General features: G+C 38.2%; 1 protein-coding gene across 2 annotated transcripts in view; it reads right to left on the reverse strand.

The window, feature by feature from the left end:
- Positions 1–22,286, reverse strand: part of LOC131065665 (protein BCCIP homolog) — a 79,119-nt gene that overhangs the window by 18,900 nt on the left and 37,933 nt on the right. The window contains exon 5 of one of the 2 annotated variants that reach the window (XM_058000251.2): positions 21,986–22,201. The exons of the other annotated variant lie outside the window; for it this stretch is intronic. Coding sequence (XP_057856234.2) covers positions 21,986–22,201 — 216 coding nt within the window. The remainder of the gene's footprint in view (positions 1–21,985; positions 22,202–22,286) is intronic. 2 annotated transcript variants of the gene reach the window in all.

The following is a 22,286-nucleotide window of genomic DNA, read 5'->3' on the forward strand; positions in this document are numbered from 1 at the left end:
CGTTATTAGAGGGTTTTCTATTGTTTCATTGTTGTGCACCTCCTCTTGGAACATGTCAGTTGCAACATTCAATTCAAGGCATTGTAGTTTAGAATGCTAACTTGTATTATGTAACCTACACCAATTTGATAGGGTTGCTTCCACAAGGAAGACCTTGTCAGCTAGTGGATTCTTTATTGTCGGCGGGTTGTCCAATGGTGATGGGACATTTCCATTGTTGGGCGTTGTATTCCGTATTCCTTTTTGGAATCCTTGATTGTTGTTACGAAAACCTTGGTTACTCCCTTGATATCCTTGGTTATTTCCTTGAAAGTTTTGGTTATTTCCTTGGTAACCCTAGTAGTTACCCTAGTGGATTTGAAAGCTTCTTTGCATGCTCTGCAATTGATTGTTTTGATTCCTTAAATGTGAGACATTTGAAGATAGCTTCTTCACTTGTTCAATTAGTTCCCTCATTTCCTCCTTTTCTTCTGGTGGCCTTTTTTATGTTGATGCACTTTGCAAGTACACCGGATGCGTTTGGGAGGTTTGTGAGGTAGGATTTCGTGTGTGGAGCACCAGCTGATTAGATGGTTGCATGGCTAGATATGTTGATAGCGGCACTGGATTTAAGACTAGCATGTGATGGATCAAATCCTAATTCATTCCTTGAATCTAATTCGCCGCTACTAGTGATCCCATATGAAGTAGAGGCCTAGCTATGTTTTGACCCAAACCTTTTCTTACTTCTACAGCCTTGATATATGTTGAAACAAATTCGCTGAAGTGGGAGGAGATTTTACAAACATTGTTGTAAGAGGATCTAAGGATGAATAATATATTTCTCTCGCATCAGTTACAAGGTAAGGATTTTTCAACCTCGTGTAGGCTTTGTGGAACCTATTATTGAATGCAGTGATTGGTTCGTGTTCTACCCTCTTATAATTGATAAATTGTTTATATAGTTCTAAAGGTGTCACTGGGATGCTGAATTTTCCAAGGAATGCATCCTTCATAAGTTCCCATGAGTCGATGGAACCTATGGGCAAATGGATGAACCAAGAATGTGCCTCGTCTCCCAAGGAATAAGTGAAGAGCCTGCAAGCCAAATCCCCATACTCAATCGGTCTATTCCACAAGATGTCTTCAAATAGCTTAATGTGATCTTTTGTTGTCCAATTCAGATCATTCACGTTGAATTTCAAGCAAAAGTTTTTAGGATTCTTCGGCATATCATGATAATCAGAGAATACTAGTGGGGATGGGTTGGTGACCATCCTCGAAGCACCATTTGGAGGAGGTAGATTGTTTCGCATTGTTGATCCGCTTGGTCGAGAGCTTGATTGGGAACTTGTTTGACCGGCTGCTTGCACAACTGGTTGAGCTATGTTAGCTTGATCTGCTTGATCAACTCCTTGATCTTGATATTGATGTGGTGGAGTTGTGAACAAGCCAAAAATGTCTTCACCACTTAGTGTCTCTTGGCTAGACGAAGCCTTCTTCTTCCCATGCCTATGCTTGGGAGTGAATCTCAATTCTCGATACTCTCTTTCTCCTAGAGTAGACCTTAGAATACTGTGGAATCTTTCTAGCAAGAATGAAATGATGCGCTCCAACGTGTAGTCTTTTTCTTTCGAACCTTTCAAGGATATGCAGGGGGAAGTGGGAATCTTTGATCAAGGAGTGCTCTTTCAATAGCTACTGCAATTTCTAAAGCTTTCTCTTCTTCTTCATCCAAGACAAATTGCACTCTTATATACTATGTTGCACTTCTCTTCTCCTTCCAAGCAAGATTGTTCAATCCTGAAAGAATATCTTCTCGATTGTAGTCAAATCCCAGATTAGGTTGTGAAATATGCCTCTATGTGGTAGCACCATGGTGGTTCATGATAAATTGCTTTCCTTGAATAGTGATTTCTCCTTAAAGATGTTTCTCTTTGGGGAGCCCTCCTAGAGCCAATTCTGTTGAGCACGGAGGAGAATAAAAAGGCTTGAGATAAATTTTACATATATAAATCAATAAAATCTGGAGTTCAGTTGTTTAGGTATTCACAATGATCAACCCTCCTCCTAGCGCCAATTATATTGATGTGAGTTTCATGCACGATCGACCATAGAATAAAGTATTGAATACTCTATCCTCTCTTGAATAAACTATGTGATCACTTGAGACGACTCCAAGGTTTCCAATGTCAGGTCTTGATGTGTTGGATAGCTTCAATGGTTTGATGTGTTCTGCTGCTCCTCCAAGGGGACTCACGTAATTTTTCTAGGAGATGAAACTTCTAGATCACAAGGAATGTTGTTTTCACGAATAATGTTGCAATATAGCTCTTTCCTACTACTACTAATGATCTTTGATAAAAAAGTGAAAAAGAATGCTAAACTAACACTAAGAATGCAAGAATGATGGACAACATCAAGTGAGCTCAACTAAGCTTTGATTTGACATGCCATGAACATCTTCACAAGGCTAGTGCGATCTTCTAGGGATAGTTGATAGTTTTCAAATCACCACTACAAGCATAGATACCTTCAAGGTAAAGCATATCAATGACGAAGCAATAATTGAAGTTAAACTTGGCTAAAATAGGTTCAATTGACTACGCAAAATACTTCACCATCGATGAAATACTAGTAGTATGAACAATAAAATCTTCACTATCAATCATGCACATTAGTCTTGCATTCATCTAAATACTTAAGCAAATTCTATTCTATCTTTTTTTTTCTTTGATATTAAGTTCTCTCATAAAAGGATGACGAAAAAAGCAAATGCTCCAAAACACAATAAGTCACCAACACTTCAATGATTTTATTAATTCTAGCAGCATCAAGCAACGAATCTTCAAAACTCTTCTAATCGATCCTTTACAAATGAAATGTGGGGCTTATATAGTGCTCCCAAATACAATGAATGGCCAAGATTAAATCAAAATCAAGGACCAAGATCTTGCCACCTAAACCCTAATTAGAGTTTGTTACAACAAAACCTAATTTTATTGCAAATTATTAAATATCAGCCATGGGAATGTGACATCCACTTGGCACAAACATCGAGGGATAATCCTTCAATAAGAAAAATAACACCACATGGGATCATAATAAACTATCTTCTAGAAGTCTATTTCCCTTATCCTTTTCTTTTGTTGTAAATTCAATGAATCTGGAAACCATGAATTCACTTTCGGTTATTGGAGCAGCAGGTACATTCTTCAACTGATCTTCTATGAAGCTCACCTCGCCTAAGGCAAAGGCAAAAGTTTTCTCCCATCCTAGCCCGAAATCTTTAGTCTTGTTGGCAAGTACCATGAATGAGTGTATATCTTCCAGCTGCTTCTCTGAAGGCGATCAGGCTGTTCTGAAGAATATAACTTTCACTCTCGATCAGCTGCTCCGTATCTATGTGAATTCCTTCATTCATTTCCTTCTCAAGTATGATTTCGGCTACCTCCACAATCTTATCATGTATCAAGTTTACTGCAATGTCTACTTGAGTGCATCCACTGCTAATATCTTCGAAGATGGCCTTCCTCATTCAAAGCAAATTATACCACTGCTGGAAATTAGGCGACTGTCCTCCTTTCAACACTCCTTCATTCACCAAAAAGTCTACTTAGGCAGATTCTTCATTGCTTGTAGTCTCGACATGGTATGATCTCTGGTGAAAATGAAAGTATCATAGGCTGCCATGAGGATTTGAGTCCTTTCAAGAACACTTGTGACTTTATCAAATATCCTTACTAGCTCCTTCACAAATGCATTCGCCTTTTTGAAAGTCTTATCAACTAAGCCTGGAGGAAGCAGTGGCGGTAGCGTGCTTGAAGAATCATGTTGCCTTAGCAGTTCCTTGAACTGTTGCAAGTAGCTTCTCAACGCACTCACTTCTTTCTCTAATTTCTTGTTCTTTTCTACTTTAAGCTTCAACATATCATGGACTGTTTTAACTATATCATTCAAGTCTTCCATTGTCTGCTTAGCGGTGGGAGGACCTAAGTCAATAGTCTCCAAATCATAATCTTCTGCTATGATCTCGCCTTCAGGCTTATCTACTCTTGGAGTGGCAATTTGTATCACTAGAGATCCTATGTTATCCTTAGCTATCTTTGGCATCTTAGTGGCCTTTCTCTTCTCACCTATCTCTTGAGCTTTATTTAGGAAACTGTCTAAGTCATCTAAAGGCTCTTATTCTACCACTATGATCTCCTTCGCTAATTTCTCCCTAAGCCATGTTGGGATAGTAGATCTCTCTTCTCCTACTTGCACCTCCTTGAGCTATGGATCTTCTCAGGGTGGAGATGTGTGATGTCCCCATCCTAGCGAAGGGCTTTAGAGTTGATGAGTTAGCTTATTTCCTGGACCCTTGTAGGCTAACAGGGTATGGACACAGGGTCATGGTGTCAGTGGATGGAGAATGATGTTCTTCAGTTGAGTGTTGGGTTCAGTTCAGGCTTCGTTTGAGCAGTTTCTGACTCCATTTGAGGGATTTGCTATTTATAGCATTTTGGCTATTTATAGATGGGAAGCTGGCTATTTTTAGAGAGGCCCCTAGTCACATGGGTTTTGGGAGCTTTATTTCCAGCTTCTAACGGTTCATCTTTTGGAGCCATATTGAGAGAGATATTAATTTTTCAGTGAATTACAGGCTATGTTAATTAATGACGTTTATTATAAAGTCACATAGCCTTTTTAATAAAATATTTCACTTAAATTTATTTAACTGACTTTTTAATTTTCTCTATAGTTGGGCGCCATATTAAAAAGTGTTTTAACACTTATGAGATTTTTATAACCCTAAAAGCAAATCGTGGGTTTTTGCATAAAGCCGCCTTTTGAGAAATCCAAGTCATTATTGTTGATTACTTGATATCTCATTCCTCTCTGGGTTTTGGAGCTTGAGGGTTTCGAGTTGGATTCTTCATTGGAGAACGTGTATTCTTCAGTGCATGGTAATGGTGAGACTATTAAAGATCAGTTGAATTGTTGCAGTTGTGGTTGGCTTCATTCAGAAGTCAAATTGGTGATGATTGCATGCAGATTTGGCTTCTTACAGGACAGATTTGTTGTAGGTTTTCTTATTTACAGTTATTGTTGTTAATTTTATGTGGTTTGGAAACCTCTTTTCCCAAACACACAGCTTGCCCATTAATTGGCACCATCTTCTTACCGTTTGGGCATCTTATTATTAAATAAGGGCAGATCTGGATTGTTTCCAGAATAAAAATCAAAACTTTGTAAGTTGTTGATTTAATCTTTTCATTTCAATAAATTGGCTAAGGACCTACAAGTATGCTTCTAAATTCTCCAATTTATTGTTTCAGCTAATTATTTCATGTATTATTTCAATGTGTTGCAAATTAAAGAAACCCCCTTCTGCAACTTCTGTCTATTTTTGAAAGAAGTTGAACCAGCAAGGGTTCATCACATGAGGTCACTTCTTCATCTTCATTCTCTATATCCACATACACATCTTTACCTTATTTGCTTTTAGCTTGCTCATGCAGAATTGAATTGTCTTGAACTTGCAGTTGCTTACCCTTGTCCATCTTCTCACATCTTCTATTCTAGATTGTAGACTCCATAGATTCATTCACTCCATGATCAATGGTTCCTCTAGGTGGCTGAATCTCTGGACCGGTTGTTTGATTCATCTCTACTTCATGTATGGAGGAAGTACTAGTAGAAGGGTGGCCTGAATTTGATTTATGCTTGTTGTGTGAAGGTTCTTCCTTATGATTTTCTTCTCTTTCAACCTCTGGAATGAGCTGACTAGGTAGCACTTCCACTTATGCTTGTCCTTTTTGTATCTTCATTGGACGATTTTGTCTCTCTCATCAATTCAAAAGTCAGTTGTGCATTATGGATTTCCACCCATCATCGTGTGTATGCTAAGACTAGCTTCATCAAGTCTTTTAGATCGATGATCTCCACATCTATTCAATCGACCTCTACCTTCTTGTCTTTCTCTTGCTTGTACATCGGTTGGAGGCGTTTTCCACTATCTTATGCTTGATCTAGAATGTCAAAGACTTTGAACATCCTAACAATGTCAATCAGTAATCTTGAGCACATCTTTCTTCTTATTTCTAAATCATCCTAGGTGTTCATCCAAGTCTTCCAACTACAGCTTATGTTGGTGTCTTCTTCCGTTAGCTCTTCTCATGTTGCTGTAAGGTTCAAATTTCTCTCTAGAGAAGAATGGGATAAGGAAGTGGGATCTCAACTCTTCTTCTAATTTTTCCGCTGCCTGTAGGGATGGAGTGTAATGTCCCCTTCTCAGCAGTAGTCAGCGCGGTTGGCCGTTAGCCTATTTCAGAGACCCGTAGGCTAGTCGGAAGTAGAAATTAGGGTTTCCTATTTTTTAGGAGGATTCCTTGGTGTTTTCAAGGGTGTATTCGTGGGAGCTTGATAGTTTGGATTCAAGATTCCTTCTTGGTTTTCAAACAGCTTCGGGATGGTTCAACATGCATCTACATCGGGTGACTTTTTCCAGACTTACTATTTTTAGTAAGTACGACAACTGCTCAAAATGTGGTTAAAATCACGTTGGAAACACTTACTATTTTTAGCAATATTCTATTTATAGTAAGTACTATTTTTGGCAGGGTGTAGTGGTCCAGTTCAGAGGCTATTTCAGGCAGTGCAGTTCTCGGGTCCTTAGCCTTCAACTCATTTTGGCAGTATTCAGTATACGGAAGTAATAGTATTTTTTAATACTTTAATAATCCCCATGGCCTAGGCGTGATTTGTGTTATGACTTAAGGGGTCGACTTGGTGCTCAAAATATCAATTTTATAAAGTTTGGTTGGACGCCACCTTGAGATATTTCGCATTAATAGATTATAAACATAAATATTTTAATATTTTCTTATATGGGCGACCACTTAAGGGAGAATTGCCAAATAAAATTTTTTATTACTGGGGTGTTCAAGTTGGAATTATTTTCATTTCATTTCGTGGCATTTTGGAGGGACTTGAATTTGAATTTGGAGCTCCAAAAAGTTATAAATATGAGTGCTTTAGCCTTGTTTTGGATATCCATGTTTATTCACAACGAAGTGCTGCCGAAATTCCAATTGATTGCTTCGAGGAATGCATACCTCCTAGCTAGATCTTGGCTTCTTGCTTGAAAGATAGCAACTAGTTGAGATTGTGAGACTGTTCTTTACACTGAAGAACAGATGGAGTTCATTGATGTAGTAATGAGGTGTCTATGAGTTTCCAGGTTGTAGGTCTGTTGTAGAGCTGAAGTGGTATTTTCATCATAAGTCCAAGGGTGAATTTTTGTGGCTTTTGGGTATTCTTGCAAGATTTTCCTAAGGCCTAGGCTATCCTTCATGTCAGTTTTCAGAGTGTAATTTGGAGTTGTGAATTAATTATAGCAAATCGCCCTTCCCAAGCCGTACCATGTCTGGGGCTGTCTTGGAATGCGTGTATTAATGTTTTGAGCAGGTTTGCAACTGTTTGTCGGTCTTGGCTAAGGCGTCTCCTTCCTAGAATTCATTCGCATTTAGTTTCGAGTCATTCTATTGAGTTTGGGAGAAGTTGTGAGCATTTTAGTGTGATTTGATTTTGCTGGTCTGTATTTTTTAGTTTGTTGGAAAAGTATATCAGATTTAGAATTTTGTATAGTGGGGGTTGTTTTAGGGTAGTTAGTCTCTTGTAGCTTTGAAGTGAATTGAACATCATTTGCAGCTTTGGACAGCGATATCTCTTGATCTGAAAATCCATGTTATGTATTGTAAAGCTGATTAGTAGTACTAACAGCTATCTTATTTCTGGATTGTTTCACAATACCCACTGAATAAGTGGAAGAGGTTGGCTTGGCCGCCTATCTTATTTCATTGTACTCCTGTCCTCCAGCTAAATAAGCGGTTGAGTAGGTAGTTATTGTTATTTCCAATCCTCCCACCAAATAAGTGGTTGAGTGATTGTTTGTTTACTTCAATCATTTTGGATTTGTAATTGGCTGGTTACACCGCCAAGTAGTTGTTAAATTCCAATTTTCTCTATCCCAATGAAAAGTGGAAGTGGCTGGTCCAACCACCAATTTGTATTGCTCTCTACATTTTATCATGCTAATGCTAACGGGTGAATGTACTGTGTGAAAAAAAAATTTTAAAAAATTGAGTGGGACATTTCATGGAGACACTTCTAAATTTCTAATAATTGCCCAATTGAGATGGGGAGAGCAATTTCTGTCTTGTATCTATTCTTCTACACTTTGTTGAATATGTAGTCAATTGTCTCACCAACTCAAGCAATACTATCTTGTCGGTAGGATAGCATGGTAGAATGTAGGGCAGACAAGAGCATCCTTGAATTCTTATGTAGGTGAACTTAGGAAATTGGATACACCAAGCACCGAATTTATTTATCAACTCCTTTTCTTGCGAGGATAGTCTTTGATGTATATCACCTTGCAATGTTCTTGTCAAGTGCATTGTGAAAGCATCGTTCACCCTTCTATAAAGTGCTTTGCCAAGATAGTGTAGCTGTATATATGATTTGAATGCTCTCATCTCTCCAGTTCCCATTTCGACTGGACCTCTATACATTAATCCTATGTATTCTTGAGCTTTGGCTAGTGAATATAAAAGATATGAACTCATGTAGAATGTCTTAGTGGGCTGAAGTCTTTTCAACTATATGTCAAGATTATTGCTTATGATTCTTGCCCAGTTGATCTTCTCTCTTTCAGTTGATATTGTCTCCATGAAGTAGAACACTCAATTTTCAAATTGATACGCTTGAGGACTTCCTGTAACTTGGTTGAGTAGAGTGATCAAATCACCAAACTCTTCCTTGAAATCAATTTTGTGCAACCTACTAGGAACCTTTGATAGGCCAGTCTGGTCTTCAATACCCAATACTTGTTGATTATACCCACGCAGCATCTGTCGAGATCATCCTCATAGACTGCTTGTGCTCCTTCTTTGCTCTTGTAGACCATGCCTTTGTGATCCTGGATGTGGAAGGCTTCACCTATGGCTGTCTCGGATAGGTAAGCAAGTACTCTACCATCATGTGCCACTACCGTTCTAGTGTTGGCATCATAATGTCTGGCACATTCAACTATCAATTCACTACATTGGATGGCTGGGAGGAAAGTTGTTGCATTCACTATCCCGCTCTCGATCATCTTCTTTGAGAATCCAGATGGCTTGCTTGTGTATAAGGAGCCTTGAAACTTTTTAATGTCAATCTGACCAAGATTGGTGTCTCCTACATTGCTCCAAAATGATGTGACCTTAGATTCGGGCATCACTCCACTTGAGTCCTCCTTGATCAGGGTTTTCCTGGAGACCGTTCCTGCCTTCAAGCTTGCCATGTTCTACCTAAAAGAGGTGTTAAAGTTAGGGTTTTGATATAATTTTAAATGTCTACAATATCCAGGACGCATCTAGCTTAGTAATTCCTCCTAAAAAGCTTATATAATCACTAAAATCATGCTGAATTACTAAAACCCTAGGCGTGAATACAAACCCTAGACTTGTTAAAATCTGAAAATAATAATCTAATCGAAATGAATTGCATTTAAGCATGTTAGATGATCAAAAATGTGATAAAAGAAGCATCTTATGACTAAAACCTCTTAAAATTAATGAACCTGAAGCTGAACCAGAATTAACTACGGTCTGATTTCAATTAAAATGATCAAGTATAACTTGATTCAGACCTGCAAACAAGTTCTAAACAGCCTGGTAGCTTCAAATTGGTCTTTAATTTGGCAAAATTGTCCTTATATTGATGCGCTTTCGCTGCGATAGTAATGCCAAATGTTGATGTTTGCATTCGCTGATATTGGGTGCTGATAGCTGTTCTTGAAGATGGAGGATCGCTGATTTTGGATGAATTCACTGATTGCTGAAGTTGAATTCCCCTTTCTTGCAATAACAAAGTCACTGTCCTTGAATGGCAATTCACTTGGTTAATGGGAGATTCGCTGATTTTAAAGAAATTCGTCTTACTTAATGGAGTTTGCTGATCTTTGAATGAATTCACCTTATCAAAATCGCTGCCAGTTGATAATATAAGATCGCCTAGCTTGGATGAATCTCTGCACATGAAGCATAAAATCATGGATTGCTCAAATGAAATGATCAATCCAGCCTTTATAGAGATGTAAGGAGGCATCTTGATTGCATTAGGCCGACTTCGTGTTTTATTAAATGTTTTGCATTTAAGGATTTCAAGACAAAAGCCAACTTGCATCACCTTTTCAAATTTGAATTAAAATATTCATATCCTAGGTGGGGCCCTTCTTGATTATAAGCGCTTTAACATACATCATCACTATAAGTCTAGAAATTTCAGACTTTTACATGAGTAGTGACTGAGATGGATCGGGCTTTTGCTAGGTCACTGACTGAGAACTAAGAAAGTTCAAACTTCCTAGGGGTCATTGACTGAGTCTCCAAACTTGTTGATGATCTTCCTTAATCTTCTTTTCATGCTTAATGCCTTGCTTGGATTGATCTTTTCATCATTTGTTTTTCATCATTTGCTTGATCATTAACTTAACCATCTTCTTCCTCCATGCTCGGGCACACGTCTACCTAGCACTGATGGAGAGCATATGAGGTCGTGGATCAGACAAGGCACTGAGAAAGGTTGGGCTTTTGGTAGGGCACTGACTATGCACAAAAGTTGCTAGCCTCACTTAATCACTTTAACTTCCTCAAATATCAAGCATTGATCCTCAAAATGTTCATCTTGCTTAGCAAAGGCATCTTCATCATAGGTCAGACTTTGGAGGGGTCACTGCATGAGCAAGGGAGAGATTGGACTTTGGCGGGGTACTGACTGGAAAACTGACTGTCAACTAGGGCCAAGCGGGGGTTGTGGGGGGTCACAAACTGTGACTCAACCTCGTCAAATTTTTAGTAGTACTCACCTTGCCAACTCAAAGGAGCCTTCATCGTTAATAAAGCCTTCTCATGTCGTCTAAGTCTTCATCTTGCATCAATCATCTCACTCTCATGATGATCCTCATACTTGCATTCATTGTCTCTATCTCAGATGATGACGATCAAATGAAATGATCATCATATGTCGTTCATAGCCAAGGTGTTGAGGAGCATATCAACTCAACTTCATCTCATCTAAAGGATCAAACTACTGCCAACCTATCTAAAACCTAAAACTAAAGCAAAAAAAGAGGGTCCCCATCTGTGATGGGGCAATGTGTGAGATGGTCACAACAAGTACTACAACTCGAACTTCAGCAACGGGTAAAGATCAAGACAAATATGATGAGCACAATCGGAAAGCAATCATGCTCCTCAAATTTATCCGTCACGAATGATCAGCTTCCTCAAGTCCCATCTAGTAAGACCGCTCTGGAAATCTAGCAACATTTAAAGGACCTTCATGAAACGTCTAACAAAAGCCAAGCGTTCTTTTTGAAGAACATGTTGTTTTCCATGATGATGGATGTGTTATCAATGAAACCCAAATAGAGTCATTTGGCTGACTAGTCCTATTTCCTTTGATTTTCGGACCTCGAGTTCCTTCTCTGTGAATCTTATTATTCACTTCTTTCAATCAAAAGTCCTAAGTCGTGGCCTTTATGTGTTTTTGAACCCGGTCACTAGTTCCTTGTATTTCCTAACCATATCGCGGAGTTCTAAGTTTTCATAAGTTCCCGATCGCCCGACTTATACCCTTAAGTCACTTTCTTTTGGTCACTTGAGCGGAAGTTGTTGAAAAGTCCAAGATCCCGATCGTGGGTTTTGGAGTTTTAATTTCTCACGACCGCGCGATCTGTGAGCTTTGCCTTGATTTTTGGGCACCACCGCCTTGTAAAGTGATATGTACGGACTAACCTTGATTTGCCTTTTAACAGGTACATGCAAATTAAAAGACCATTTTTCAAGGGATAAAATTAAATGCATGTCATGCCTTGGTAAGTACATGGACGAGGTGGTGAAGAACTTTTGAATTTGCATTTTGTTTCTAGTTGTTGTTTTTCATGCAGTGCTTCTCTTCAATAGCCCACGCTCATGCAAAGTGGAATTCAAAATTATTGGTCTAGCATAAGGGATACCGTAAGGGATACTGAAATTGAACATCTCGATTTCGAGAAGTTTTTGGAGCATCTTCAGCAAGGTAGCAGAACCCCGTTGCGTGAAAAATCTTACAGAGCGGCTTGGCGCATGCAAGAGGTTTTCCGTCCACTATACCAAGTGTTGATTTAGTAACTACATGTGCGAAGAGATATAATCCAGAGACTCGAGAAGTTAGAGCCGAAGACGGAATGGTGATCACAAAAATTACCCTGAGAATATTTCACGCACATTGTGCATTCTGGAGAAAGAAGCTTCTGAAGAAATGTATGTGGTGGCCGAGAAAGAATTTTTCAAGACCCATGAGTATTGGTGTAAAAATTCCATCACCAAGAATTGGTTGAAATCTGAAAGGGGAGGTAAGTCTCAATTACCCACTAAACTCAAACGATGGCATTTCAGAGAAGAAATTTCAGATATTATCACTTTGTTGCATCGTGTGGTGGGGAGTGCTCGCTCAAACTATTTTGAATTTTGGATGTGTCGTTTCATTTTGGTTATCTTTAGTGAAAAGAATTCTATCAATTGGGGTGCAATAATTAGCTACCATTTAAATGAACAATTGAAAGGTTTTCAACAAACTATAGCTTTCAATATGTGTTCGTATTTGATTTAATTTATGGCTAGCCAAAAGCCATCTGAGCAGGATTAGAATCACGAGGTTCCCCTACCTCAAATGTGCCTATCTATAGAAAATTCCCTCAGCTTGCCAAACAGGTTGGTATGAAAGTTTACTCCCATGTCAATGATGCATTTCTTATGGAAATTGTTAAAAAACTTGAAGGAAAACCTAAACTTCGGGTTTCACACGAAGCCGCAGCTCTGATAATGAGGTTTGGGAGTTTTTATACTCAGTTTGACAGATTCACCTACCTCAAAATTGGGGGTTTTGAGAATACTCCATAGAAGTTACCCCATTTTCCAAGTGATTTTCTTATCTTTCTTAAAGTGTGTTGGCAAATGGCCATTGTTAATGTTAAGTATTTGAATATGGGGAAGAAGGGATATGCATTTCCATTATCTATGTCCTCCTTTTCCTGCAAGAACAACAGTGCTGCCAAAAGGGGTTGAGAAAACCCTAAGTGAATTTCATTTTCAACATTTACCAGCAAGGGTCAACTTTGATAGCAAAGGATATGCAAAGCAAAATTTGTATGGAGCTAAGAATTACATGCACCATCCGGATATTGAAGATTTTTGGGAAGATTGTTTAGAAGATGGTGAGGTGTATAAGAGAAGTTTCATGAGGCTAACCTTAAAGCAAATACAAGCTTTTGGCATTTCTTTCAATGTTCCTAATGATGTAAAAGAAGATGCGGTCGTTATTGACCCTGAATACCAAACCCTTGTGGCCAAACCCTCGTTCAAGATTGATTGGTCGGAAAATGAAATTTCAGATTTGATGGTTCGTACTGCCCCTGTTTCCAGAAGAGCTTCATATTGGTTAAATGGAAAATGGCGACAAAATGTCAGTCCTGCTCAAGAACAGAAATCTTCAAGGAAGAAGCAAGGAGCCACATCTACCACCACCATGAACATATCAACAAATAAATCAGTAACTAAATTGCCTAACATCAACTCACAGTCAAGAGGAGATGGCGATAAACCTGAAGAGGCTGGAGCCAAGCTCAAATCAATTTGTGAGCAGGATGATGAGTCTTTGCAGACTAAATAGAAACCAATGCTTGCTGATTCTGAAGCTATTTACCAACAAAAAATTGATGATAATTCCTTTCCTGCACTCCTAGAAATTCCAACTTCGCCTACTTAGAATGCCCCTGTGATTGTCCAGACGACAGAAATGGTGAAGAGTGTATCAGTCACCAATAAAGATACAAAACTTGAAACTACTTCTCCGGCATGGTTGAAGGAGGTAGAAAAGAAGAGGAAAAGTGCTTCTCCTATGACAGATACGATTGACACTGTCACTCTGTTACTACAAGGCTCCTAAAAACCAAAAAAGGCTAAAAGAATGTCTTGAATTATCTCTCATTTTGCTTCCGGACATCAACTATTAGAAATTGCAGACCCAATGAGAGATGTATGCGAAAATGAAATAACAAAAGCTGACTACAAAATCAGCCATGTGGATATGGGACCATCTACTCTGGAAGAAGATGTGTATCATGCTGACTTTTCAGTTAATGCATTGATTAAGAGAGCTAAGGAACAGAGAAAAGAAAATCTGGAATTGCAATTTGTAATGTCCCTACTTTGAAATATAATTTAATAATAATAATAAAATTAAAATATCAAAATTAAATTAAAATATCAAAAAAAATAATTAAATATAATTAAAATTTGATTAAAGTAATGAATGGTCGGAAGGCATGAAATGATAAGTTGTGACTCCCTCAAACGTGAGATATAAAAGAGAGACTTTCTCATTTGAGGGGGGAAGAATTTGGAAAATGAAAAGTGCAGATCTGATTGTGGAAGGTTGTGTCCCTTTCAAAGGGTGCTAATGGTGAAAGGGTGTGTCTCTTGCCAAAGGACATTCATGATGAAGAGGTGTGACCTCTCCCTCAAATTGAGAGATATAAAGGGAAGGAATCAAAAGCATCTAGTGATATCACCATGGAGCAGATCAGATCAGATCAGAACTGTTATTAAGTTACAGGCAGTAACATCCTCATTCTTGGTGGTATGCATGAGGATGTGTTTAATAAGTATGCTTAACATATGAAGCCCAATAATGTTCTTATGCAGAATTAATAGTAATCTTAATATGAACTGCAATATGCATGGCAGTCATAATTTCATATATATTCATAATACATAAGAAATTAGTATACTTATAGTCTAAATCATGTTATTACTGTCAGTATTTAAGAAGATGGGAATGAGATATTCCAAAGAGGGGCGGTCTAAATCCAAGCAATAGGTTGAGTCCCAAGATAGGGTGGGGATCAGCGACCCATAAGCCTTGAGGGTATAGACCCAAGAGAGGTCAAGGCTTGGATCTGTAAACTTTGAGGGAGCCTATTGTAGTTGGTCTCTAAGCGCTTTGGTAACATACATATCCTCCTTCTTCCTTAAAGCTGAAGTAGTAACAGAGGTTGGTACATTGCATTAAGAATTATGGATTAGGGATGATAGAATTAATTATCTAGTATGATAAATTGACAATTTATTGATTAATGATTGATAAATTATTTGAACCATGACAGCTTCGAATAGGGAACATTACACAATCTCAAGTCCAATCTCTAAAGAATTTTATTGCATCAATTGTAAACCTTGTCACTCAGGAAGCCTCAAGTTCAAGGAATTTATTCCAACTCTGTCCAAAAGGTTAAAAAGAATCTCGGATATGCCAGGGCTGCAAGTGAATGGATAGAAGAACTATATCAAGATGTTCTTCTCTATCTCGCCAAATTCAGACGGTTGTACATTTATGTAGCCAATAAGAGAAGAGAATTGGTGGCTGAGCTTCAACAAGTCAGAAAGGAACATGGTAGCACCTATGTACTTTCTAAAGAGATCATGGAACTCCTCTCATTGAGTCATGTTGTGCTAATTGCAAAAAAAATGGTAGAAAACCCTAAGAAGATTGATCCCACCTAGCTGGAAGCTTTAGAATGGAAGGTGACAATATATGATGATTACATAAAGGATATCAATAAGATATTGGAACATTACTTTGAGATCCTGGTGAAAATAAAGGAAAATATTAATGCCTTGGACGTAGACCTCATGGATGGGTTCGAGGAGAATGTGCAAGATCTCAAGGAAATGATAAAGCAATACAATGAAATATATCATAAGGAAATCAGAGATCCTCAAACTGCCACCTTAGATGCGTTCAAGAAGCTGAGTAATTTGCAAACTTATGCAGTATCATTTGAAGCTGAAATTGATGGTATACACATGACTCTTGCCGAAGCAGACAATATGCTCCAAAATGGAAAACAAGGCTACAGATCACCTCTACGCCAGGGAGCAAAAAGAAAGTAAGCTATGGCCCCAACGATATTACATACGTTATATACCACAATTGTCACCAGGTACCGAGAGTACCGGCAAAGAATCAGGGCACGGGAGGCGGCACAAGACCAACAGGAAGTGGAGGTGATAGAGACCAACGAGACTGGAGATGGAGCGGCGGTTTAGCTTTGTGGTTTTAATTGCTTTCTTTAATATTGGTCATTATAGCAGTTCAAAAGACTTGGTTTTAAAAAGGTTGTCTTCAAGAAACCGTTACTTTTATGTTCTTTAAATAGTGGGATATGGACTAAGTTTAGGATCTTTTGGGCAAACTTTGATTTTCTCATTAGAGCAATAGACTTTGTTATTTTTAAGTATTTTTTGTTTTTCAGTTAATTTCAATATAGAAAAGACACTAGTGGATTCCAAATATACATGATCTTTGAATTATGGTATATGGATTCATTTTGCTTATGCTGAATATTTTATCGGTGGATTATCTAGAATTGGAATGGTGGATGTTTAGTTAGTGTTTATCACTGTGAAAGATTTATCTGTGAATAATGCTTCTATGGTGATGAGCTATATTTCTTTTGAAAATTGAGTAGTTTAAATTTGATTCTTGTTATTTGTGTGCCTTTCAAAGCTTTCTAGTTAAAAGCATTTCCTTAGTTTGCTCTTTGGTTAAAAGCAATATTGAGTAGAATATCATTCATTGAATATTTGATGAAGGTAGATGCCACTTTTAAAATAAGCAGAGAATCAGTCAGAAATAAATGATTGAGACTGGTTCAACTGTGGTTACATTTCTCACCTTGGTGGGCGTAAGAATATAGAGTTAGGTGATAAATCTGTTAACCAACGAGATGATAAGATGTCTCTATAGGAGCATCTTACAAAGATCAAATATATACGCAACCAGCTAGAAGCTATTGGTCACAAAATGGAGGAAGAAGACATGGTGGTGATAACACTCAAGAGTTTACCTCAATCTTACAAGCATTTTATTGAGACACTCAATATCACTTCCACTAGTGTTTATCTGAAGTTTCCTAATATTTGCAACAAGCTTCTACAACAGGATTGGTGGAAACAATAGTTTAGAAGCAGCACTAGCACATCCTCTACTGAATAGGCCTTTACTGCCAAAGCCTAGGACAAAGACAAAGGTAAAGGCAAGCCCTCCCAGCAGCAGAAGGGTCAAGGCAAATCTCAGGAGAACTCCAAGAAGAATATCCAATACAATTATTGTCACAAGTTTGGTCATATGAAGAAAGAATGCAGAAAATGCTTGGTTGTTGAACAGTCGAAGTAGGGAGAGTCTCAACAGAAGGCCCATGTTGTAGAGCATACTAAGCAGAAGGAATCTGCCTTTCATGCTTTTATGGCCAAAAGACTGGCAGACCATGTCAAATCGTTTGCCTGGTACATCAATTCTAGAGCTTCTCAACATTTCACTCATCAATAGGATTTGTTCATAGAATACACAGCATTCAGAGATTCTATGATCTTTGGAGGAGAAGAATAATCTTTTATTGGCAAGGGCCATGTTCAGATTACATCTAGCAAGAGAAATCTGATATTTCTCAATGCATACTAGTTCTGAGCATGGAACTAAACCTTCTCTTTGTCACGCCATTCTCTAAAGGATGTTGTCTTCACTGCACACAAGTGCAGCATTATTGACAAGTAGACTCGCACCACTATTGTTGTTGGCCTTGAGGATCATGGTCTTTACAGACTTGTTGACACTAGTGATTCTCAGGAGCATGCTATGGCAGCAAAGAGTTCATCCATCAGCATACTTTGGCATCAACAGTATTGGGCACCTAAATGATCACTATCTCTCTCAGTTGGCTTAGGAGGGTCTAGTTCTTGGTTTACTTGAGATTCAATCATAGAGTCATGGTGTTTGTGGAGCTTGCTAGGCAGGAAAGCAGCATCAGAGTCCTTTCTCAGATGGCGACACTTGGAGAGCCTCCAAGGTCTTGCAACTCGTCCATGCAGATGTTTGTGGACCAATAAACACTACATCAATCACTAGCGCCAGGTACATTTTGTTATTTGTCAATGACTTCAATAGAAAAATGGGGGTGTTTTTTCTTAAAAACAAGTCAGAAGTGTTTCCTAAATTTCAAAAGTTTAAGGCCTTAGTTGAAAAACAGTCAAGATGTCCCAGCACAACTCTTAGATCAGATAATCGGAGGGGAATTTGTTCTACTAATTACTCCAACTTCTATGCAAAATACGGCAAAGCGCCAGCTTACCACTCCCTACACCCCTCAGCCGAACGGTGTTGTTGAGTGAAGAAACCACACAATCACCGAAATGGCCCAGTTTATGTTGGAACATAGGAATGTTCCTAACAAAATTTGGCCTGAAGCAATCTATACTATTGTGTATTTTTTGAACCAATCACCCACACAAGCCATTAACAAGATGACCCCAGAAGAAGCTTGATCTGGAAGCCCAAAATCAGCCACTTGAAATTTTTTGGTTCTACTGCTTATGTTTGGATTCCAAATGCAAAGAGATCAAAATTGGATTCCAAAAGCCTAAAATTGATGGTGACGGCCTACAGTGACAACCATAAGGCTTATCGATTGATTGATGTAGACACTAATCATTTCATATTCAGTCGAGATGTTGTGTTTGATGAAGGAGGGCCTTTTCAGCTCTCTTCTCCTGTTTTCAGTTCTGAAGTTCAGCCTTTGAAGGCTAAGGATTTGGGTGTTCGACTTCCCTTAGCTCCACCTAAAGGAAAAGATTTTGATGATTCTAAACCAGAGAATGTTGAATCTCCTAGGTAGGATCTTGTTCCACCAGAATTTCCTAGGAAAACTTGGATCAACATACCAATGAGTTTCTTCCAAACACTCCTACTCATGTTGATCCTTCGGCATTAGATATAGGTGCTTCTCCTTGTTGAGCTAAATGGTGGGAAAAGACCATTGTTGCTGTTTATGATGATGAACTTGTTGAGGGGAGATCTTCTAGAGGCAAGAGCAAAAAGAATACAGTGAATTTTGCTCTCATGACAAATCTTCAGAGTATTTATGAGCCTCAGACGTATTCCAAAGTATAAGGAAAGCCTGAATGGGAAAAGGCTATGGAAGCTAAGTATCATAGTCTTCAAAAGAACAACACTTTAGTTTTGTCAGATCTTCAACCACGGAAGATACCCATTGGCTGCAAATGGGTCTACAAAGTGAAATACAAAGCTAATGGAACTCTTGATAAGTACAAAGCTCGGTTGGTGGCTAAGGGCTTCTCGCAAAAAGAAGGTATTGAATATGAGGAAACCTTTACTCCTACAGCAAAGATGAGTACCGTTCAATTGGTTCTGGCCATTGCAACACAATGTGGTTGGAAAGTCCATCAAATGGACGTCAAGAATGGACTTCAAATGGTGAATTGGAGGAAGAAGTCTATATGATGTAGTGTCAGGGTTTCAAGGTTGCCGGTAAAAAACACCAGGTATGCAAACTGGTGAAAACACTCTATGGCCTCAAACAGACTCCTCGGACATGGTACATAAAAATTGATCAATATTAGGTTGGACAAGGATTTTAGAGGAGTCCTTTGGATCCCAACTTGTATGTCAAGAATGCTGGTAGTGACATCATTCTTCTTGTCATCTATGTTGATGACCAGATCATTACTGGTAGTGCAGCACATTTGATTGAACAGATCAAACAAAATTTGTGCCAGTCATTTGATATGATAGATTTGGGACTTCTGTATTATTGTCTCGGTGTAGAGGTTTGGTAGACTAGTGGCAGTATCTTTATTTCTCAGTAGAAGTATGCAAGGTTTTTGTTGGATAAGTTCAAGATGGATGATTGCAAACCTTCATCTACACCTATGGAGAAAGGGCTGAAACTATCAACCAAATCAGATTAACATGTGATGAATGAATCTTCTTTCAGGCAACTAGTTGGCAGTCTCATCTACCTAATAGCCACTAGACCTGATCTCACTTATGTTATGATCATGATAGCCCCCAAGGCAGAACGTTGGGTTGCAGGGAAGCGTGTACTGAGATATGTGAAGGATACACTTGACTTTGGCATTCTATACAATAGAAGCAAAGATCCTCAGCTGATTGGTTTTACACACTAAGATTGGGCAAGGTATGTTGATGACAGGAAGTCAACTTCTAGGTATGTCTTCAATCTTGGCATGAGTGCAATCACATGGACCAATAAGAAGCAGCGGGCAATATCTCTTTCCTTGACAGAAGCAAAATATCAAGGAACTTTCAAAGCAGCATGTGAGGCAATTTGGCTTCAAAGGATGCTTTCTAACATGCAAATGTCTTAAGTAGGTCCTCCTCCCTTGTTTTGTGACAATCAAGGGGTGTTGAAACTTGCCAAAAAATCCAGCCTTCCACGAACACACTAAACATGTTGAGCTTCATTGTCACTTCATTCAACAACTTGTAGAAGATGGATCTGTTCACTTGCCGCATGTTCCTATTGAGGATCAGACTACAAACATCCTCACCAAGTCTCTAAGGTCGGACAAGTTTGTAAAATTTAGGGGGGCAATTTGGTGTAGTTGATAGGATGACCATTAAGGGAGGGTATTAAAGTATTTAATTACTATTTAATGGTCGGTTGTATTTAATTTAGTTTACTTGTATTAGATAGTTTCTATTTCAGTCTTTTGTTTATGATTGTTTCATTTAGAAACATTGTCATGTAATTGCCTATATGTACAACTTTGTTTTCATTATTCAATCAAGCAATTACCATTTCAATCTCAAGTTTAGGGGATGATTATTCGGGGATGGTTTCTGGTTAATGGAAAGCAAAACACTTGTAAAATATGGTATTATGGGTATTCGAGACTAAAATTAAGAAACTATGATGAGAGTTCAAATAAACCAAGGTGTTGCAGATTCTAACGCAATAAAGGTTCCATATATAGATCTGCTACACTGAAAGGGATAAGATTCATAAACTGATCTCAAATTATTCAGAAACCAATAGTCTACCATTCATGAGTTTGTAATAAAACTTAAAATAGTTTAATGAAGTTACTCTTTTGGTAATTAAATCAAAAGTGAGATAGGTGCTTATTTTTAAGGCAGAGTTCTGCAAAGCAGAGGCAGTTGCTTATTTTGAAGAGAGACTTCTCTAGGTGGGTTATCTATTTGATATTGATGCAGGGTAAACAATGAAGGGAAGTCAACAGTTTTATGGGGATGGTTGTGATGGGATGATATAGGAAGAAGTTATCGTTCTTTTCAGTTTCTTGTTGCTTTTCGAGTGACAGGCAATCTTGCAGCTTGTGGAATTGAAGAATTTGAGAGCAGTACTCATTTTGAATATAAAGATGGAGCTTGATTCTATCTAATGGTATTACAAAAATATATAATTCATTTTCTCATTGCTCTTCAAAGCTTTGGTGATTTAGATGCTTTAATTTCATTGTTTGCACCTTTACAGCAATTAGATCAGATCTGGTTGACGACTGCATTTCCAGAATCTGAATCTAGATATTTAAGTACTTATCACATAGTATTGAGCATTGATTCTGCTGCCGTCGGGGCAACAGTTGCAGGTACACTTGAAATATGACTATTACAAATCAAGTTGAAGAAGCCAATAGAGGTGCCTTGGATGTAATGGGAGGTCCAGTGCCAGAGAAAGATCAAGTGCTTGACTAATTTGATTAATGCATTCAGAATTTGAAAATGGCTAGGAGCTACAGCTTATTGTCTTTAGACCATAGGTTATTGTATATCCTCTGCTTTATTCACCACCCAACTCTCCCAGGAACAGGAATACATATCAACCAAATTGGGATGGAATAAATAATAAAGAAAAGAAAAGATTGCATACAGGATTTTACAAAATGGATAATGATGCACTCTGACATGAAAAGCTACTGTGCACAACTTAAGAGATAAAATAAGATTAACACATGTGATTGTGTTCTAAACAAATAGTAGCAACGGGAACTCAAAAATAAACAAGAAAATGATCCATATGAAACCAGCTAACCTTATATCTTGCTATGTTAAAAGCCGTGATAACACCAAAGAGGCTATCATCATCTGTCTTGATAACAGTGCCAACCGTTGTCTGAGCCAAAATCATGTCAACAAAACCACTTAAATCCCACTCAATCCCATCACAGTATGTCTTCAGTAGATTCTTGACCCCATGGAAATCATCTTGTTTGGGATCAAAGAACTCAAAATCTGCATAAATAATATCCTGCAAATTTAAAGCAGTGATCAATTGATAATGTATAAAATTGAACACAATGCGAAAAGAACTTAAAAGTGTATGTACTACAAGA

The sequence above is a fragment of the Cryptomeria japonica genome, chromosome 3, assembly GCF_030272615.1.
Source record: "Cryptomeria japonica chromosome 3, Sugi_1.0, whole genome shotgun sequence".
NCBI lineage: Eukaryota > Viridiplantae > Streptophyta > Pinopsida > Cupressales > Cupressaceae > Cryptomeria > Cryptomeria japonica.